This window comes from Colias croceus, chromosome 10 (assembly GCF_905220415.1).
Source record: "Colias croceus chromosome 10, ilColCroc2.1".
Lineage (NCBI taxonomy): Eukaryota > Metazoa > Arthropoda > Insecta > Lepidoptera > Pieridae > Colias > Colias croceus.
The window spans coordinates 7,155,878-7,176,278 of record NC_059546.1 but is presented as its reverse complement, the minus strand read 5'-3'; the positions used below and the strand labels follow the sequence as shown (position 1 = coordinate 7,176,278).

General features: G+C 30.5%; 5 protein-coding genes across 6 annotated transcripts; 3 read left to right on the top strand and 2 right to left on the bottom strand.

Annotated features, from left to right (window-relative positions):
• The first annotated feature begins 213 nt into the window (after positions 1 to 213).
• LOC123694856 (solute carrier family 25 member 40-like) lies at positions 214 to 3,637 on the top strand. 2 transcript variants are annotated; one of them, XM_045640454.1, is made up of 10 exons: positions 214 to 434; positions 546 to 703; positions 820 to 982; positions 1,287 to 1,409; positions 1,789 to 1,887; positions 2,057 to 2,163; positions 2,326 to 2,407; positions 2,538 to 2,745; positions 2,841 to 2,921; positions 3,125 to 3,637. In XM_045640454.1, exons 1-9 carry the CDS (start codon positions 344 to 346, stop codon positions 2,875 to 2,877), a joined length of 1,068 nt encoding a protein of 355 aa, XP_045496410.1. In that variant the 5' UTR covers positions 214 to 343; the 3' UTR covers positions 2,878 to 2,921; positions 3,125 to 3,637. The 2 variants fall into 2 exon arrangements, with proteins under 2 accessions (XP_045496410.1, XP_045496409.1); XM_045640453.1 differs by lacking the exon at positions 2,841 to 2,921.
• Positions 3,638 to 3,902: 265 nt separating this feature from the next.
• Positions 3,903 to 4,745, bottom strand: LOC123694858 (U6 snRNA-associated Sm-like protein LSm8). The gene is made up of 2 exons (XM_045640457.1): positions 4,323 to 4,745; positions 3,903 to 4,235 (listed from the first exon to the last, which is right to left on the bottom strand). Exon 1 carries the CDS (start codon positions 4,623 to 4,625, stop codon positions 4,335 to 4,337), a length of 291 nt encoding a protein of 96 aa, XP_045496413.1. The 5' UTR covers positions 4,626 to 4,745; the 3' UTR covers positions 3,903 to 4,235; positions 4,323 to 4,334.
• Positions 4,746 to 7,189: 2,444 nt separating this feature from the next.
• LOC123694857 (putative peptidyl-tRNA hydrolase PTRHD1) lies at positions 7,190 to 8,005 on the top strand. The gene is made up of 2 exons (XM_045640455.1): positions 7,190 to 7,615; positions 7,769 to 8,005. The coding sequence occupies exons 1-2, from the start codon at positions 7,427 to 7,429 to the stop codon at positions 7,952 to 7,954; spliced, it is 375 nt and encodes a 124-aa protein (XP_045496411.1). The 5' UTR covers positions 7,190 to 7,426; the 3' UTR covers positions 7,955 to 8,005.
• A 1,259-nt stretch (positions 8,006 to 9,264) lies between these two features.
• LOC123694854 (vacuolar protein sorting-associated protein 4) lies at positions 9,265 to 11,352 on the top strand. Its single transcript, XM_045640452.1, has 2 exons — positions 9,265 to 9,416; positions 9,750 to 11,352. Exon 2 carries the CDS (start codon positions 9,769 to 9,771, stop codon positions 11,089 to 11,091), a length of 1,323 nt encoding a protein of 440 aa, XP_045496408.1. The 5' UTR covers positions 9,265 to 9,416; positions 9,750 to 9,768; the 3' UTR covers positions 11,092 to 11,352.
• A 1,811-nt stretch (positions 11,353 to 13,163) lies between these two features.
• LOC123695082 lies at positions 13,164 to 18,607 on the bottom strand. Its single transcript, XM_045640786.1, has 6 exons — positions 18,464 to 18,607; positions 17,829 to 18,034; positions 15,948 to 16,083; positions 15,068 to 15,201; positions 13,715 to 13,874; positions 13,164 to 13,326 (listed from the first exon to the last, which is right to left on the bottom strand). The coding sequence occupies exons 1-6, from the start codon at positions 18,510 to 18,512 to the stop codon at positions 13,235 to 13,237; spliced, it is 777 nt and encodes a 258-aa protein (XP_045496742.1). The 5' UTR covers positions 18,513 to 18,607; the 3' UTR covers positions 13,164 to 13,234.
• Positions 18,608 to 20,401: the final 1,794 nt, after the last annotated feature.

Genomic DNA, 20,401 nt, shown 5'->3' with positions numbered 1-20,401 from the left:
GATTAGTGCGTACAATCATAAGCGGTTGCATATTAAAATGGGAAAGCGGCTAACCGCGTGGTTAGCCGCCCCCGCGGTTAACCGCTAGTGCGTAAGGGCACTAAGCCACCTCTGCCCACATTACAAAAGTAGGTACCTACCTATAGTTTTTATTTTTGTCTATGTCAAGATACGACATTGACATCCACTTGAAGTTGACATCTGACTGCTGACCTGCAACTGCTGACAATAGCTGAAAAACAAAGATGAAAATAGTGCTCAGCTGTTGATTTACGGCCACTTAGCTTTTATTCATACTAGTATTTATTCTGTTTTCTAAGTTATTATATTCAAATTATAAGCCATGATTCGCGAAGACGACCCTCAGTTTCGAATAACACCTTTTCAACAAATGGCATCGGCATGTTCCGGTGCCCTTATAACCTCGCTATTTAGTAAGTTGTTGTGGTTGTAATCATGTTTTTTGTAAAGCCTTTGGTTTATTTAATGTTAAAAACTATTTCTATGTCTTGTGCTTAACATTCCAATATATTTTTTATTTACAGTGACGCCATTAGACGTAGTGAAAATAAGATTGCAAGCGCAGCAAAAGGCGCTGCTTTCAAATAAATGTTATTTATATTGCAATGGACTTATGGAACATTTATGTCCTTGTGGTGAAACAGCATGGATACCCCGACGAGTCCACTTTCACGGAACAATGGTAACCTTCTTTTTATTGTTAAGTACCTATATATTAAGTTTCAAATTATATACATTATTTAATTTGCAAAATATTATGTAACAATTATGTGATACTAAAATATTATCTGTTTACAGGATGCTTTTTACAAAATAGCCAAATTAGAAGGTGTAACAGCCCTTTGGTCAGGTTTAAGTCCAACACTTGCATTAGCGCTTCCTTGCACAGTGATTTATTTTGTATCATATGAACAGCTTAGATATAAAATGAAAACCACTTATAATACGATGACAGGAAACAGTAAGTTGAAACATTTAATTAAGTAAATCTAAGTTAATTTCTGATGAATTTAATATGACTCCTACTTTGATTATTGATAATTTTAATTTAATTAACTATTGTCCTGTTTAAAACAAGGGATGCATTATTATTTATTAGACATATTATCAAAAGAAAACAAAGTGATGAAACCTTGGACCTTTTATCTATAAATCTAAAATGCAATCTATAATCTCTTATCAACTTGCCAACAATAATATTGTCACAATAAAGATAATAATACAAAATAGATGAACTAATTTAGACCAAAATTTTGTAATTACAGTGGGTCAACCAATGTGGATACCTTTAATAGCAGGAGCAACTGCAAGAATGACAGCTGTGACCCTTGTCAGCCCTGTAGAACTTATTAGAACGAAAATGCAATCTAAGAAGCTTACATATTCTGGTAAGATAAAGCATGTTTTGAAATTATATCTATTGAAAATAAGATTTGTAATATGAGAAAAATTTTATTACTGGAATAAGGTCACAAATTTGTTTATCAACCTAACTCTAAAGGCACTATCGGATTTCTAAAACTAATAAATTTTTTAACAATAAATTCAAAGCTGACATTATTACACTTCTACAACCTTTTGGACAGCTTAAAGAAATTTATAGCTTATAGAAACTCATGAACTCATGAAACTCATGAACAGTATGCAATCTAAGAATGGCTGTATTTAATGTAATTGATTTAAAGAAATGTATTTATATCCATTTTATTTAAAAAAAAAAAACACCTTATCGTTTATATAATATTATTTATTTAAAATTATTTACAGAAATAATGATTGCATTACGACAAGTTTTAAAATATGAAGGATACAGAGGACTGTTTCGTGGCTTAGGATCGACACTTTTGAGGGACGTGCCATTCTCAGGTAGGACTATTACCTGTACTTAATTATAATTATCTAATTTACCAACCAACCAATTTTTTTTTAATGAAGATCTACAGATGTGTCTAATGATAATTGTCTAAGGACTGCTTTCGAAGCTGGTGTTATTGAAATTTTGAATTGTAAAAAATTCCTTATTATTGATTTACAGGCATATATTGGACGACATTTGAAAAAACAAAGAGAATATTCAATAAACCAGATTCAGACAAGAATACATTTATGTTTAATTTCTTTTGTGGATCTGTAGCTGGAAGTGTAAGTATTAAGCATATATTACAAAAATTTAAAGTATTTTATTGCATTAAAAGTGACTTATATTTTAAAAGATTACAATAATTATTATTATTTATTATACATTGTATAATGTCTATATTGTTGGTGGTTCAAATTTTAAGACTAATAACCCTTCTTTTTAAGGTTGCTGCTTTTATTACAATACCTTTTGATGTCATTAAAACTCATCAGCAAATAGAATTAGGTGAAAAAGAAATCTATACAGGTAAGTCAAACTTAAAATATTGTGATGTAAAAAGATAGCCTATAAACAATGCAATATGGTACAAAATAACTTGTAAAATAATAATAATTGTTTCCCTACAAAAATCTAATATTACTTGTTTTATTTTTAGATGGTAAAACTCGACAGAGAGCTTCAAATATGAAAGATATTGTAAGGGCTATCTATAGAAATCACGGAGTAAAAGGTCTGTTCACAGGCTTCTTGCCTCGTATATGTAAAGTTGCACCGGCATGTGCGATTATGATCGCAACATTCGAATATGGAAAGCAATTCTTCCAAAAGTACAATTCTCAAAAATATAAGGAAATGATGCAAAGGTGTGCATAGTTTAAATAAATTTATTTACGTTTTTATATCCTGTTCATATTCCTTAAACCCATCGCCAATGTCCTTAATCCTGTTTTCATTTCAGACAAGGTGTAGATCTAACAATTGTAAAAAGTGAATAGTGCAAGATTTTGCGTTTGCTTGTGGCTTATTTGTATTGTTTTAGGTATAATTATTTTTTGTTTTTGTTTATGTTTATTGAAGCTTTTTATATTATTTACAGAACAATTATTGTGTGTGTGTGTGTACATGATTGTATCATTCACTCACCAACGCAATTGTTTTTTCCTATAGTCTTATTTATAATAGCTTTAAAATTTGTTTATAAAAGTTTTTATGTTACTTATACCAATAATTATTTATTTGCAGACATCATCAAGACATAATAATCGTCAGCCAAGCAACAAGTGGCAATGACTACTCTTAGCAAGAAAACTACAATAGGGAACACCATAAAAGTACATAAAATAGATTTAAGTATTTTATGTTATTGTAAATAAGTATTTTTGGTGGCTGTTCAATATTCCAGGAATAGATTTAATTCCAATGATTTGATATTAAATTATAGTGACTATGACCAAAATTTTAGCATTCTATAAGTTATGTTTAGGTATATTATGTGAATAGTAAAATTGTAGTAGAGATTAATGCATAGTTTAAAAACACAATGTTAGATTTTTTGGTTATATTTTCAATTTATCTCAAGATATGCAGTACCTAGTACCTTAGACGAACATTGAAAATGTTATGATTATGTTGTTACATTTATAATGATTTGATGAAGATTGTATATATTGGCATATTCTATATAAATAATTGATTTACAATTATTATTGTTGTATATACCTTTGTTGTATTAAAATATATGCGATGTTCTTTAAACTATCTTAAATTATTTTGTAGATCATTTTCTAGTCTGTTCTGTAGCAATTATCTCGTGACCTTGTTTAATATAAAAATAAAATTCTGACCTTTATTTTACTTAGTTCATCAATTAAATAATTCTTAAGACTATATTCGATTGTTTTAAACTAAAGGTACATTAAAAATGAGTTCAATCTATAAATATAATGTATCCCACCCACAGTAACTACAAAGACAACAAAACCTTTTTACTGACACAGATAATGTGTATAAATAGTTAGTTTACTGGTATAAATACTAAAATATTCCGTGTTCTCTCTCTATTTGGATATTCTAAAATTTTAATTGTTATCATTTTAATTCAACATGCATACTTGACATCTTAATAAAATTCATTATAATTTTACTAACCCCAACACTTTGAACAATACAGCAAGTATGGTCATATAAGACTAAGATCTTAAAATTACCTCAATTACCAAATTACCATGTACAATATTGTTACCAATAATATATTAGCAAGTAGGTATTTATTAGCTATTTCTCAAGTATTACAAACTATGAAGGCATCATAATATTTTGGTGGGCTTTACTACTTGTTCAATAATTACAATATCTGAAAATAAATGGATGCAGAAAATTAAGAATAAAATACACATGAAACCATTATCACTCGTTTATTAAAATATACTTAAAATAATACCTATTTGGTAAATTAATGCACTATTGGTCCTAGAGGTTCTGCTTTAATATTTCCTAGATCTAGTCTGCTGTCTATTGATTCATCAATTTGACCCACAATAGCAATATTGTCTCCTCGAATAATATGCAATCCCAACACAACTTGTGCTACTCCTGTCGAGGACGAAAATACTCTTTCATGTGACTCGTCCAAAATAATGTTTATAGTCTGATCAAAGCCTTTTAGCGTGCCGATAAAATTTCTCCCATCAGCAGTTATCACTGATACTGTTTGATTTATGTAATTTTCTAAGCCTGACGCCATATTATTGTAGATTCGTACGTACAAAAATATGTTTTCTATTTTGATATTCAATAATAAAGCGTCTCAATCCTCAGCACACCGTTTGTAAATTTTCAATTTCAATCTTCATTTGTCAATTTTGGCATTTCTGATTCCTTCCGAATTTCCGAATTTGATAAGCATGTCAATTGTCATTGACGCACAGATAAGTAATGTGTGCAGTCAATTAGTTTGCATGTTTGCATAATTAGTGGGTTAATTCGATAAATTAATAGATGGTGATATACAATCTATACCTATTATGTACCTACAAGAAGCTTATATCTAATACACTGGAGATTTCGGTATGAACATTGACGTGTAACAAGAAAATATTGCCCAGTTCATGTTTTTTATCACTTTCACACCTAACTTGGTATTGCCACTGTTAATACGAAGTTTTCCCAAGGCTACTATGTATGCTGTAATATTCTGTGCAAAAGGTTAGTTTTTGTACATGAGTTTGTTGATAAATTGCCAACAACTTCATTCAGAAGCATTGTTGGATGAGACAATTATTATTTATGCTAAATAAACTAAGTATCTGAACCAATTATTAAAAAGCGATACTCCCTGATTATGGGTAGTCACCATAATAAAATTGTAGCAACTCTCACTTTGTCAATATGGCATGTGTGTCAAAAAAATTGCGTCGCTTCGAATATTTAAGTTAATATTGTTGCTTATTTAATGAATATTTTCCGAATATAAAGAATGCATTGTATTGTGCAAAATTGCAGAAGTGTTTGGACACCAAATTCTGGCATAGAATTTCACAGGCAAGTGTATATTTACGTTATTTACAATATTCCTCAATACTCCTGCATTTACCTGTTTAGAATCATTTCAATGGCAAAAATTGTAAAATTTTGCATCATTTTAGAAAGCATTCATGTTAAATTTGTTATTTTCCTAATACTTTATCATTTTTCAACAAGTTTTCAATAAACAAAATTAACAAGTAAGGTAACCATGATGACGAGTTTTTATGGATAGTGAAGAGAATATATTGTAATAACAATATTATGATGAAATTTAGAACACCATTTTCAAGATTTTTACTAGTAATGAAACAACACTCGACATCGGTATTGCACTCACATGTAGTTATAAAGATTGTTCGTTTTTACACTGAAATTTATACTTTTTTAACTTACCTCATATTTTTTGTTTTAGGTATTTCAGCTTTCCAAAAAGTAAAATAAAAAGAAATATATGTGCCCATCAAGGGTAAAATTACTGAGGATTACGACCCAGAAAAAAATACCTTTTGAAAAATAAACTTTGTAAAGAAAATTTGTGCAAGGCTGCTATAAACAGTTTTTCTTTGATGATTCTGGCTTGAAATTGACCCGTCGAAGCAACGCGTTTAAAAAGAAGATCTGAGTAGCTAACAATTTGGTAAACAGCATCTGATGCAAAACACAACTTTCCTCTATTTACAAAGGATGTTAATGCTATATATCGGTTCATATCCAAGCTTTGTAGCCAAAAGTTATTTATAACTATCATTCTATACCAATTAAAATTGTATGTACCTACCTATAAAGTATGACCATAATATTATAATATAAATACTGTTAAAAATATATGTCGTTATTATTTATAGACCATGATTTTTAGTTTTTTCTATTTTGAAAAATCCTGAATTTACAAACCAGCGTGGTCACTCGACAGAAAGAGACAAAAAACATGACTGACGTCATTGAATGTCATAGTTTCTTGTTTCAAGTTAATGGTCATAGTGCAATCTCCAGTGTATTAGAGGATATAAGCTTCTTGTGTACCTATAATAAAATCGTAGGAAGGTCAAAACTGTAAATACATTCAATATTTTTTTTAAATAATACTTGGGGCATATAGGTCTACCCCACATAACATACAATAGATACCGAAGCCAAAAATATATATTGTGTTGTATAAGTTTTTAGATTTTTTTCCTGTTTGTCTGTATGTCCAGGCTAATCTCAAAAGTACTGAATGGATTTACTTCAAATTTGGTACAAAGATAGGTTGAGACCGGCGCGGCGGACCGCGGAAGGACGTAGGATAGGTTTTATCCTGATAATTCCACGAAATCAGGAACTATGAGGGTTTTTCTTCGACTATGCGGCCTGCGGGCGCAGCCGCTAGCAAAAAGCTAGTATTCTATAAATAGTTGTAGAAAAATTTACATTTGAGTGCGTGATGCATTTACATAATATAATTTAATAGTAGTTGCAAATATTATCTGATTATGAGAAATTTTCTAGTTTTAGCTTTATGATTAATTTAGATAAAATATTATATTACCTGATTCATAAACTATATAATTGTGTATATAATAGTACCGCGTTATATATATTTTATTCACAGATTTTATTATTATAAGTATTTTATAAATTAATGTTTCATCTTCTTGAAGGTCTAATTTTGCCCACCATCTCAAATTCGCCTACCTATCTGTTATGATTGACATTGACATAATTATGATAGCTGCTGACTCCTATAATACTTGCTCTGTGGCTGACAGCTGACTGCCAAAGAGTAGAGTAATACATACGGCTGACTGCTGAGAAGTGAGAAGGAACTTTCAGAGCACTGTGTTTTTTGATTTTATATTTTTATCTCAATGAAATTTAATTAATTACATTTAAGAATTATTATTGAATAAAGCTATTGAAGATGAAATTCACAGAACGTTGAAATTGCTCGTCTTAGTGATCCCATAGCCGTTACTTATAATTATACTGGTCTATATTCAAACTTTAGGTACACCTATTTCGGAAATTAGGTATTAAATTATGTCGAGCTCAACCGTCCAATATATCTTACTTAGGAGTGATTTACTAAAAGACTTGGGTTGGTCTATCGGTGCCCTGGTGGCGCAGGCCTGCCATGCTTCCACAGCTGTTCTTCATGTATATAGAGATGATGAAAACACTATCAATTACTTAGGTGATTTAGATAATATGCATAAAGTAGTATTAGAAGTAAGTAAATGCATATATAACATTAAAGATAGACGATAATAAGCAGTCCTAACTGCTTCAAAATGATGAGCTTGAAAATTGTATATATTGCATTAAACTCTTTATTTTAACTTTATTTCATTCTATAACTAACATAAATATTTATAATTTTAGGTACCGAATGAAGAATCCCTTAAAAAGATTGCTGAAAAGTTAAAAGAAAATTCAATCGATCACAAGTTATGGATTGAACAGCCAGAAAATATTCCAACCTGCTTGGCGCTCAAGCCATATCCTAAAGAGGAAGTGAAGAAATATGTAGGGAAATTCAAATTGTATAAAGCTTTGTTGACCTCATGAATTTATAACTTTATGAGTCTATGATGTAAAACATTAAATATTTAATCAAAACTGCTTGGTATCACTATGAGTATTGTATTGTAATAAATGATACTTTTATAAATTATCATTTACTAGGTTTCCGCCCGCGGCTTCGCCCGCACAGTCAAAGAAAAACCCGCATAGTTCCCGTTGCCGTGGGATTTCCGGGATTGTGTCATTTTCCCGGGATAAAAGGTAGCCTATGTCTTTTCTCGGGTATCAAAATATCTCCATACCAAATTTCATGAAAATTGGTTCAGTAGTTTAGGCGTGATTGAGTAACAGACAGACAGACAGAGTTACTTTCGCATTTATAATATTAGTATGGATTAACAGACTTTTAAACATTTTGTTCACGGCAGCCCTATTGTAACAAACACTCTTAAGTTAACAACCTAGAAATGTTAAAAATATAATTTATAAGTAAACTTTAAAAGAATAAGTACATAAATTGGATAGTTGTTGCATTTGTAACATACTGTTAGAAATTAAAGAACATCATGTCTAGCTTTAAAAATATTGTTACAAATAAAACACCATGTATCACATTTATTGTAGGTCATTACCTAGAATCTAGATAGATAGAGGAAATATTTGAGTCTTTAGAGTCTGTGATTAAATTATTATAACATGGATGGCTGTAGCGGTGGCGTCGCCATGGCCATGGTACGTCGTAAGATGTAGGTACAAATGCTGCCTCATGATCGAATTTTTTAGTTTTTTTTAAATTTCCAAATATAAATTATTTTTTTAATTTTCAAAATATATTATATAAAACTAAAAATTGAAATTACTATGTATTGAATTGGTTTGTTATGTACAGAGCATAAGAATTATTATAATATTTTGTCGTCGCCCACTATGTACATATTTAGTTTTAAAACAACTATGTTCCTACCTAGTTACCGCAGGAGATATTATGTTTTATGCTAGGTTATTTTGTAAATTTATATTTAACTAGCTGCGCTTCGTGATTTCACCTGCGTGTAGGTCTTAGCGTGATGATATATAGCCTATTATTAGCCTTCCTCGATAAATGGGCTATCTAACACAGAAATAATTTTTCAAATAGGACCAGTAGTTCCTGAGTTTAGCGCGTTCGAACAAACAAACTCTTCAGATTTATAATATTAGTATAGAAACCGTAAAGAAAACCGATCAGTGAGACAGGTGCAACTGCTCCATATGATTTTGTGACCAAAAAAATCTTTGGCAAACCTTTGGCATGTATTCAAAAAGCCTTGTATACAGATCATTCGGGATTATAAAAAAAGAGAAACGTCAAATATTTTCAAGTTTCAACACAAAATGTCAGTAGTTAAATGTTTGACGAAAAACAACATTTTGATGTTAAAATAATTCTCATTTGGCTAAGTTAAAATTATCCATTACTCTGCTGAGCAAATACTTGCGATTAAAAATACATAGATTATCTTGAATGGTACGTATAATATCAATGCTTGTACTATACTATACAATACTATCGTCATTGGTAATTTTGGATTCGTCATAATTGCTCGAAGAAACATTTGATTTGATTTCTATTATGTTTGGACTGTCATCAGAAAATTTTAGATATATTTTGTAATTTAGATTTGGATATCGCCGAAATAATCCGAAATGATAGTTTAAAATACTTCGAATTTTTGGTGGATGACTCACTTTTTGAGACCTCTATTAAGTTAATTAAAGTGCGTTTAATTGTTTCTTTGATTAAAGAATCGTCTCTTTTATTGAAAATGTATTTAATTCATCATTAAGTATATACTTTCAGGTAACAAAAAGGGTTTAAGATGACCTCATCCAATACCTTGCAAAAGGCCATCGATCTTGTCACTAAAGCTACAGAGGAGGATAAAAACAAAAATTACGAGGAAGCCTTAAGACTATATGAACATGGAGTGGAATACTTCCTCCATGCAGTGAAGTATGAGGCTCAAGGTGAGAGAGCTAAAGAGAGTATAAGAGCTAAGTGTTTACAATATTTGGATAGAGCAGAGAAACTTAAGGAATATCTGAAGAAAGATAAGAAGAAAAAGCCAGTAAAGGCAGGTGAATCCAACTCAAAGAGTGATGAAAAGAAGAGCGATAGTGACAGTGACTCCGATGATCCAGAAAAGAAAAAGTTACAGGGTAAACTAGAAGGTGCCATAGTGGTTGAGAAACCACATGTCAAATGGAGCGATGTAGCTGGCCTTGAAGCAGCTAAGGAAGCCCTAAAAGAGGCAGTGATCTTGCCTATTAAGTTTCCGCATTTATTCACAGGGAAAAGAATACCTTGGAAGGGTATTCTCTTGTTTGGCCCACCTGGTACTGGTAAATCTTATTTAGCCAAGGCTGTAGCTACAGAAGCAAACAATTCTACTTTCTTCTCAGTGTCTTCATCTGATCTTGTATCTAAATGGCTTGGTGAGTCTGAAAAGTTGGTGAGAAATCTCTTTGACTTGGCCAGGCAGCATAAGCCCAGCATTATATTTATTGATGAAATTGATTCCTTGTGTTCATCTCGATCTGATAACGAATCAGAATCAGCTCGTAGAATTAAGACAGAGTTTCTGGTACAAATGCAAGGAGTGGGTAATGATATGGATGGTATTCTTGTACTCGGAGCTACAAATATACCTTGGGTGCTCGACGCTGCTATCAGAAGGCGATTTGAGAAGCGTATCTATATAGCTCTACCGGAGGAGCACGCCAGACTTGATATGTTTAAATTGCATTTGGGTAATACACGACACATGCTGTCCGAGCAAGATATAAAGGTGTTGGCGACTAAAACTGAAGGTTATTCCGGAGCTGATATCAGTATTGTTGTGCGAGATGCGTTGATGCAGCCTGTGCGAAAAGTGCAATCGGCAACTCATTTCAAGAAAGTCACTGGCCCTAGTCCAACTGATCCTGATTTGATTGTTAATGATTTGTTGACGCCGTGTTCCCCTGGTGACCCAGGAGCTCAGGAAATGACCTGGATGGATGTACCGAGCGACAAACTAGGGGAACCACCTGTCACTATGTCTGATATGTTACGCTCGCTGGCAACATCTAAACCAACAGTCAACGATGAAGATATGATAAAATTGAAGAAGTTTATGGAAGATTTTGGACAGGAAGGTTAAGATTTTCGATTTATCGTGTTTGAGATCATTAAATGTTAATTGTTAGAAGCACTGAGCTTATATTTGTATAATATGCGGTTTATTTTTGTAACTTAATATATTTTAATTTGCTCCGCGTAACTTCATATGGATAAAAGGCCTAGATCCCTTTTTCTTTAAAGGAGATAGTCTATTAAATGTATATTTCAAAGGTAACATTAATAGAATATTATTTTATTAAATTACTTAAATATTTATAGTATGTTGTCTACCAGCGGGAAATTAAATATAAGAAAAACAACTATTGGTGTTCAAAAGTGTACCCTTTAAAAGTTTTAAACATATTTGTAATTATTTAAGTGTTATAAAAATTAAATGATCCATTATAACATCAAAAGTAGTTTGTTTACTTATTTTAAAATGTACAATGTTTCTGCATATTACTCCTATTTGCTGATTTTCAATGAACAAAAAATAATAAATAGATTGATGGAAAAAATATATAATGGATATAGTTAATTTTAAATTGTACTAGCAATTTTTGTGCAGGTTTCTGGGAATTTTATCCTTTATTGTATTGTATGCATAATATAAATATGGACATGAATTAATGCTTACTAAAATTTACAAATAAGCTTCTTCCAAAGTATTGTATTCTGTGTCCAGTCCATAATAATGCGTTTTCTTAAAAGAGCTTGGATTTAGAATTATACTATTAAAATTTACTTATTATATATTTTAAGAATTCTAGAAAACTGCAGGTATGATAAAAGTTATGAATTCTTGTAAAAAATAAATAATATACATAACATAATAATTATTGTCATATGTCATTTTGTTAGAAATTATTGTTCTAGAGATTTTATGTTATTTCGACCAATGTTGCATAATTTTTATGTAACTTCTTGAAAAAATATTGTGATTTTATTTCATTTTTATTCAATTTAACAATAAGTTTGTAGATCTTAGTTCTGTATTTGATTTAAATATATTATCTCAAGTGTAATTTCCCTTATTATAAATGTAATTGTCTTTATTTTTTTATGATTATAATTAAATATTCAATATTTGTGACTTTTAATCCGTTGCCGAAATTTGTTATTGTAATATAATATAATGAAATATGTAGGTAAGTATGTCAGTTTATGTCATATAATAAATACTTAGAAAACTTGCATGCTATCTACATTTATTTATGTATGTACCTAATGTACATATGAAACTTATCGCCAAAAGTATTGCATCAATGCGGGTGTAGTCTTCCCTTATAAAAGGGAAGCCACCATGATAGGAAACCACACTTTTTTGTAGTATGATACTCATATTAAGAAAGTAAATAAGGCATTTTGTTGCACGACGATGCGAAGCATCAGAGAGTGCTTTACGATCGAAAAATTTTTTTTTATAAAATCCCATTAAACTAAAACACAAACATTGACGCAGTTACGTTTACGGACGTCAGTAACAGTTACTAAAATATATACCTAGTTTAAGACGTTGGATCGCTTGCCTTTTACATGTCTATCTGATAGATTTCCCAAAGTCCTAACAAACATAAAAAACCTACGAAAAGTGAAAAAAAGTAGTGAATATTCAATGTACTTAAATTAAGATTTTGTATGTTGCCATTTTCTCTGAATTTAGTCATCTGTCATGTGAAGTAGGTAATTGAAGTAACTTACGCAAAGTGTTACAAACAATGGGATAACCAGTGACAATCTCACAAAATCATATCATATTTCTACTATGTATTTGCAGTAAAGTACAAGTCCGATGTTTTATATTCATACTTTAACTTTCTAGGACAGATATTTTTAAAGTGGGATTCGAACCGGCGTCTTTCGCCTTCTCTAGGCGACGCCTGACCTCTCGGTTGCCTCTCGAGTCTCGGCCACCCATGAATACCTACCACCCATATTTCAATTCAACACGAATTGAAATAATGTTTCATATTGGTTGAGATGTTTGTTACAAAAAGCATTTCAGTATCAAATTCTTTAGCCTTTTCATTACCATGTCTCCAAAATCCTTACGAAGTACGAGTTATACCTATCTACTGTTTATACAGGATTAGGTCACATAAATTAAAAAACATTGAGGAGGAGATGACTTTATTTACAAATTAATTTAAATTTAATTTTTACCAATAATTTTAATTAATGCATCAAGATATCTTCTGATATATAATATTGCTGACGATGAAAATAATTATTAAATCTAAGCTAGCTTCTAGTTGTCCAGGCGATGAATTGGTTTCTGTAAAAAACAATATTTAGGTATTTATTTATTTATGTATTTAATAATATATTCTTTTTCAACATTACAATTACATTTCAACAACAGCGGAGTGGCAATAGGTAGGTATTAATTTTGCAATTTTTTGTTTCTATTTTGCTCATTTTACTCTCCTTTGCCATAAATAAATCGTAATTGTTCCATAGTAAATTAATATGATGACCAATTGATATAAAATATTACCTTTAGCTGGCAAAGGAATAATACGTAGGAATCTAAACAAATATCTGAACAAAAAGGCGATTTCCAAAACCTTGTTCGATTTGATCTACTCAATAAAATTGAGAAATCTTTAACTTAGCAATAAAATACCATCTAAAAGTGTGATAGCTAGTTAAAATAATCTTACGGATGAAAATGGTGCGTTCCCTTTTATGATTTGCCAAGATAGCAACGCATTTCAGTCGTAAATGTGGTTTGGCAGGCGCTCGCAAACCCAAAGTCGATATAAAAAAGCCCTGGGACGTGGCTGCTGGCTCGTACTCTATCAACCATGATGGTTCTGTTACCTATAAAGATATAGAACATAATATAAATTATGAAAACAATGTTGAACAGTTCGTCTACTGGCACATACTATGATTTTATAATATGGGTTTAAATGCTGTGGGCATATTCCTATATGATAACATTAATATGAGTGAAATGCGTGTGTTAAATTTTATAATTTTCAAACTTCTAGCTTTTGATTTATTTCAAGTACTTGTGAAAGCTGAAAATTTGCAGCTCCTCAGAATTTTATTTTGAGCGACTGAAAAGTTGAATGTGAATAACCTTTTGTTTTCGTTTGCAGCATTCATCGAAATGCATTTTGTACGAAATAAAGTTCAGAATAGTTTATCGGACAAATACATTGGATAGGTAATTTTGTAGTTTTATTATATTTGATAGAACTGTAGGTATAGTAAAGATAAAATATGTGCTTTATTAGCTCTTTTATTATCAAAAATACTTTAGTAGGTTCCCCTTTACGTTTAATACCTACCTACCTATCTAATATTGGTTAAGAGCGTTGCAAGAATTTAAGATTTTTTTTTCTTATTATGATTGTACCTACTTACTGTAGAACTGCATTATGAAAATGTTGGTCAATCCTAAATAAGTTATCTACAAATTGGATAGACTTTAATTTTTATCATGTTACGCGATTCATTCATTCAGTCTTCGTTTAGATAATAGTCCTACATGATATTGTTTTTCAAAAATACTTTAAAATCTAGGCCAATGGTATCTACCTATCCTTTAATATTGGGAGGTTTTGATCCAGCGCGAGTGTCATAAAATGCTGCACAAATTGAACATTAAACAACAAAAGAGATTATGTTATGGTTGTATTAAATCAAATACTTGACTTTCTTGCTACCTAACCCTGATGAAGTATGGTACTTGTACCGGCTTTGCTAAGGTTGATTCGCGATAAAAATGAAAAGCCTATGCTATTTTAAAGATGTAGCTTAAAGCTTTCTTGGTAGAGAATGATTTTTTACAATATATATAGAGTATCAATTTCTCTTTAGCCACGAACGACGCTGCCCTAAATCATGACCGATTAGGAAAATTGCAACACTAATAAATTAAAATTTTAAAATTAAAATGTACCTGCATATACCATTATGATCTACTACATATCAAATAGGCCAACGACGACGAGAGTATCAATTATTTTTTTTTAAATTAATATATTTATATAAATATATCGTACCAATTGCCCATCCACATGCCATTCCAACAGCGGTGGTGGGAATGCCTTCGCCGAAGAACAATTAACGTCCAAAGGTTCATGTATTTGGTAAAGTCGCTCGTATCCAACTATACGAGGATTTTCACGGGAAATATCTGAAAATTAACAACGATATTTTGGATATAGATAATAAACTTATTTTGGATATAGATAATAAACTAAATACGTCATGTTAAACACTGGAGTAGTTATTATTCAAACAAAACTATTACAAATCTATAAAAATCATACTTATAAGTTGTTCAATAAACTTTAGTTTTATACATAAGTATATAGAATGAAACAGCTGATTTCCCCGTTGAATTTCCCCGACTAAGATATACCTTTTATATTAATGTGCTCAATATCTACAATAAATGATACATCGATCAACGTTTGAAAAGTTATTTTTAAATATGTAAATGGAAATGAGTGTATAAAGTAAACTCAAAGGACAAAGATAGAATCGTTTAAAAGATACAATAACGATCTTTAATTTTCCATGTTTTCATAATATTTTATTGTGATCTTTTACTTCAAAGTAACCGAAATAAAAATAAAATTACTTATAAGGGTAAAGGTAACAATGCGTAGGTGTTCGGTACTTATAGGCATCTTTTCAATTTTGAAAAAAGTTGTACGATTGACAAATTGTATCAATATACGTATTTATTTACGGAAACGCTTGCAAAATTCTCATTACCAATAATAGTAATTTATAGAAGTAAACTGTAAACATAATTTAAAAAAAAACTTCTTTCACACAATGTACGAGTACCTTTTTCATTTAAATTCCTTAGAACTAAACTGTAACGTTAAAACCATAGGCGCTTCTATATACAAATGCTTAAGTGTTACTTACAATAAACTTCCATGAAAGCCTCTGATTGTGCTGAATGAAAAGATGGTGCCTCTTCAGACACCTCGCAGCGGTAAAGACCTCGAGATTTTAATGTTAAATCCCGCAGGTGAACGCGGCGAGCGCTTGACCTCTCCATCTAAATGAATACATTAATGGACGTTACTCTCGCTTCTGTTTAAATAAAGAGATAGGTCACTTATGGGGATCATTATGACGCAAGTTTAGTCTGCTTACGTATTATTTTGTGCTTGAATGTGCTAAATAAAGTTACATTTAATTTATTGAAATATTACGAGGTTGAGGTAAAAAATATCATTATAATACATAATATATTAGTGTCGAAGTATCTAGTAAAAATTGCTGTGTTTTCGGGTTTGATAAGAAGGTAATTTGCATCTATATTTTGTACAATCTGTAGCATCGTAATACATTACATAAGTATACCTATGTAGGTAAATTTTCTTATGGTTAGTTTCAAAGTAAAAGTTTTTCAGCAGAAATGAACTTTGTAATAAATTCCATTTTATTTTCTCTCTTATTATAAAATGGACTGAAAACTGTGGTATTAGCCGAGCTAGCTCTCCTATGTAAAAGTCATATTCTTGATACTTATAATAAGTTTTCTTTTAAGTGTTTCAAGTTTCAGCAATTCGCTGGTTATGTTTTATTAAATTTATTCTTGTTTACTGCTTGCATTTCGTTTATTTTTTTATTTAAGAATTCAAAAATTATTTTTAATATGGACTTACAGTAATGCATGCAATTTCATATTATTCACTATACGTTATATTAACTATCGCATATATAATTACCTATTAATCAATATTTTTAAACCTATTCTTGACAAAATATGATCACTGCTGATTTTATCTTAAGACAGGGTATCTGCCTAAGGAGTTACTATAAATTAAAAATTAAGTAAATTAAAAAGTAAGCCAATGCGCTAATAAGATCTTTAATAAAACAATTAATACTTAAATAAATATTATTAATAAGCTATGTTTCAGTTAGTGCAAAATAAAGTTCAAGCAAAGCTGATACTGGTTGCTAAAGCATTTTTATTTAATGCGTTTAGTTATGTACTTATACTTTTTACGTACACTTTTTATAAGGCGATGTTCACCATGAAATAGGTTATGTTAGTACCAGGAGCATAGCTGCAGGCATATTAAGACTTAGTCGTCATATGAAGTGAAAAACTAGAGATCCCTTCAAATTTAAATTTTATTATTTTTACAAAATATTCTCTAATCTCTCTTCTCACTTTATAATGTTCAAATCGTGTTTCTAGATTAACGTGAATGACATTACTATGCAAATCTATTTGTGTTGTTGCATAAAAATGTGAGCTTCAAACATGTAAAAGAATTTATTTTTAGCAGTTTGGAGGAATACCAGTCTTATCCCTAGATCAAAACGGTGCATACAATATTGTATACAAGTTTTGTGGATGAATATTTTATCCCTCGTATGAATAGACTCACCGCTTCAATGCCGCAGATATAATTCAGTATACTTACAATCAGAGGTTTAATGCTTTTTCATTTTCATAGACACGAGGGTTTAGAAATGCAAGAATTCAAACAAGGTTTTGTTTGTAATTTTATGTCGTGAATTAAAATTTCTGCGTTCATGTTTCCATTTGTACAGTTGAGACATATTTTATATTTAATACAAATTTAATATATATTTATATTTACCAGCAATATAAATAACAGCACAGATACATTAAATTAACTTTTACACAACCATTTATTTACTCAATTAGACTTCTTCTAGAAACACTTTTGAATCGTTATAACGAAGTTTACCATCCACCACCAATTGAGAAAGCAATAGAGAGAATAGCAAAATATATTTAAAATGCAGTTAAAAACTCACGTCAACTTTAACGCCTTCAACTCTATGCGAGTGTTGTGGCGGTTTCAGCCGGGGCATGTATCTGTAGAATTCTTCATTATCCTTATACCACTTCACAGAATACAGTTTACCGCCCTCGAGGTCATAATCACAAGTCATAGTAACTGACTCCCCTCGTTGCTTTAAATTTGGTATGGACACACCGACGATTTGCAGACAAATGGACGCTAAAAAAAAAGCTTAACTGTATATTCTGGTTGGGTTAAGGTAGATTATTATTACGAAAATAAAAGACCGACTAAATTTGTTAATTAGTCTGGTATCTCTGTTTCACGGTTATTGTGCATAAAAAACTTTGCATTTAACAACTAAGGTACGTTAATTAAATGTTAAAATAGATCATGATTTTAAATAAAAAGGTCTAAATAGTTAGCTGTACAGCTGCAGCATTGTTGTAAGTAAATATTAATTGCTTCCTTCCTTAAAAATGAATTTTCCACTAAATAAATAATAAATTAAATGCACGACTTGATAAATTCATCTGTTTCAATATTTTAAACAATACTAAAACTATATAAAAACAATTTTAACTGTGTCGAAATATAAAAACACGTACATATGAATAATAAATTTAATAACTTTTGCATTTTTTTTACCTTCAAGATAAATTAGGAGTAAATAGCACACAATTATTCGTAGCTGCATTTTACACTTCAAAAATATAACTTTACATAACTTTGTACATATTGATAATATTATTATTTATAATCAATTAACTTTTAACTTAACATATCAACAAATTGAATATCATTGCGCTTGTATAAGTATTAAGTCTTTTGTTTCGTATTATTTCGTAGCACCGAAAGCGGGTGCAGCGTAGCGGGCGTAGAGAGCAACTGTTGCTACGACGCGGTAATGCTACGGGCTACGTTACGTTCATGCAACTTGAATAATACGATTATGCACGTTCTAAATTTATCGAGTTAGACTTTGACTCGAAAACTTTATATTATGTACTTTTTTAGTTGTGAATTTAATAAAAGTTTGTTTACCATATACCATTTAAATATCGCACAGCTTAAATTTTTTTTTTAATATAAATAAAAACATTTTTTTTTTAATCCAATCATTTATTAGTTTAATGATTAGTATCATTTTAAATTTAACTTATTAAGGACAATTATATTTCACAAACATTTATCAGCAAAGCCCTGAGATATTTCAAATATTTGCCGCAAAAAGTTTTTAACTTTTTATAACAGACCCCATAAATCTACGGCTTCTCTTTTCATACCAGGACCATCGGGACGTATTAATTAATTAGACCCTTAAACATTAAACAATACACCATAACATTAACATGAATCTTTTAGCTTGAAAATACAGAATCATCATATACTACAAGAGCATAAATTACCGATACCATGAAATAAATCAAAGCAAAGCATTTCAAACATTCAAATTATTCTAGTTTTGGGTATACAAATGCAATTTGAAATAACACATCCCTCTTTCCCGCTAAAGTTAATTAGTTTGAAAACCATTTGGTATTTAGTGACTCTTAATGTATAAATTTTAAGATCTTCCTATAAAACTCATTTAAGAGGTCATAGATCAGAGCTCATCACAAGATAAGCAAAGTACACATAAGTCCTATAGTAAAGTAATAATTATCAAAGGTTGGTGGAAGTAATTATTAAAGAATATCATCCTCCATTTTCGTAAAGTACCTTAATGAAAACATTATAGGCTTAAAGAGGATTCATTTGGGGTTTCGCGCCATTATCGCCGTATCAAAGTGCTGACCGCTGGATTAGTGACAGATTTAATAAATAGATAATTTGCTAATGGCGTCTCGTTGTTATCCATTTGGTGGACGCAAGAGTAAATAAATTCGGCACTCGTTTTGAATAATTCACCACAGATTTTGCTGGATTTCTGTTCTGTTTAAAGTGAAATAGGTTCTTTAAAGAAGTTTTAAAAATCTATATAATGTTAAAATATTGAATTAAATTCAGAAGAGTTAATAATTATTGATGTTATATTAAGAAAGTCAAAATAAACTGGAAATTATTAAATGTAAAAATTATGTAAGAAAATACAAATATAAATATTATCATATATATGTAATAATTTTATGGTTCAATATTATCACGTCTCATCTGAAATGATGCATTTAAATGTTTTTCTGCCAGAATATATCCTAGTTAATACCGAAATAAAGTTCCTCCATAACAATACAATTGCGCGCTATTCAATAAATCGTCTCGACTTCACGATTTCTTTATACTTCGTCCCACATTCAATGTAATAAAATAGGGCGTATTATAGAATATTTCGATACCAATGGAAAACCTCAGAAGTACGTAAGATTTATTGGTAGAGACGATTCCCTTTGAACTCGCTGGTAACGACTTCTGTGGGATCTTTGCATAATTCCCGGGATTTTCTCAAATCTACTGGAATATTCCGTAACACAATAAGACGATCTGATTAAATGTTGTCAATGAGACGGATTGATTAAAAATGCAGTTGAATCTCTTTGCACTGGCAGCTTTGATAGAAAGTTTTTAGTAATTCAGCAGGTTTGCTGA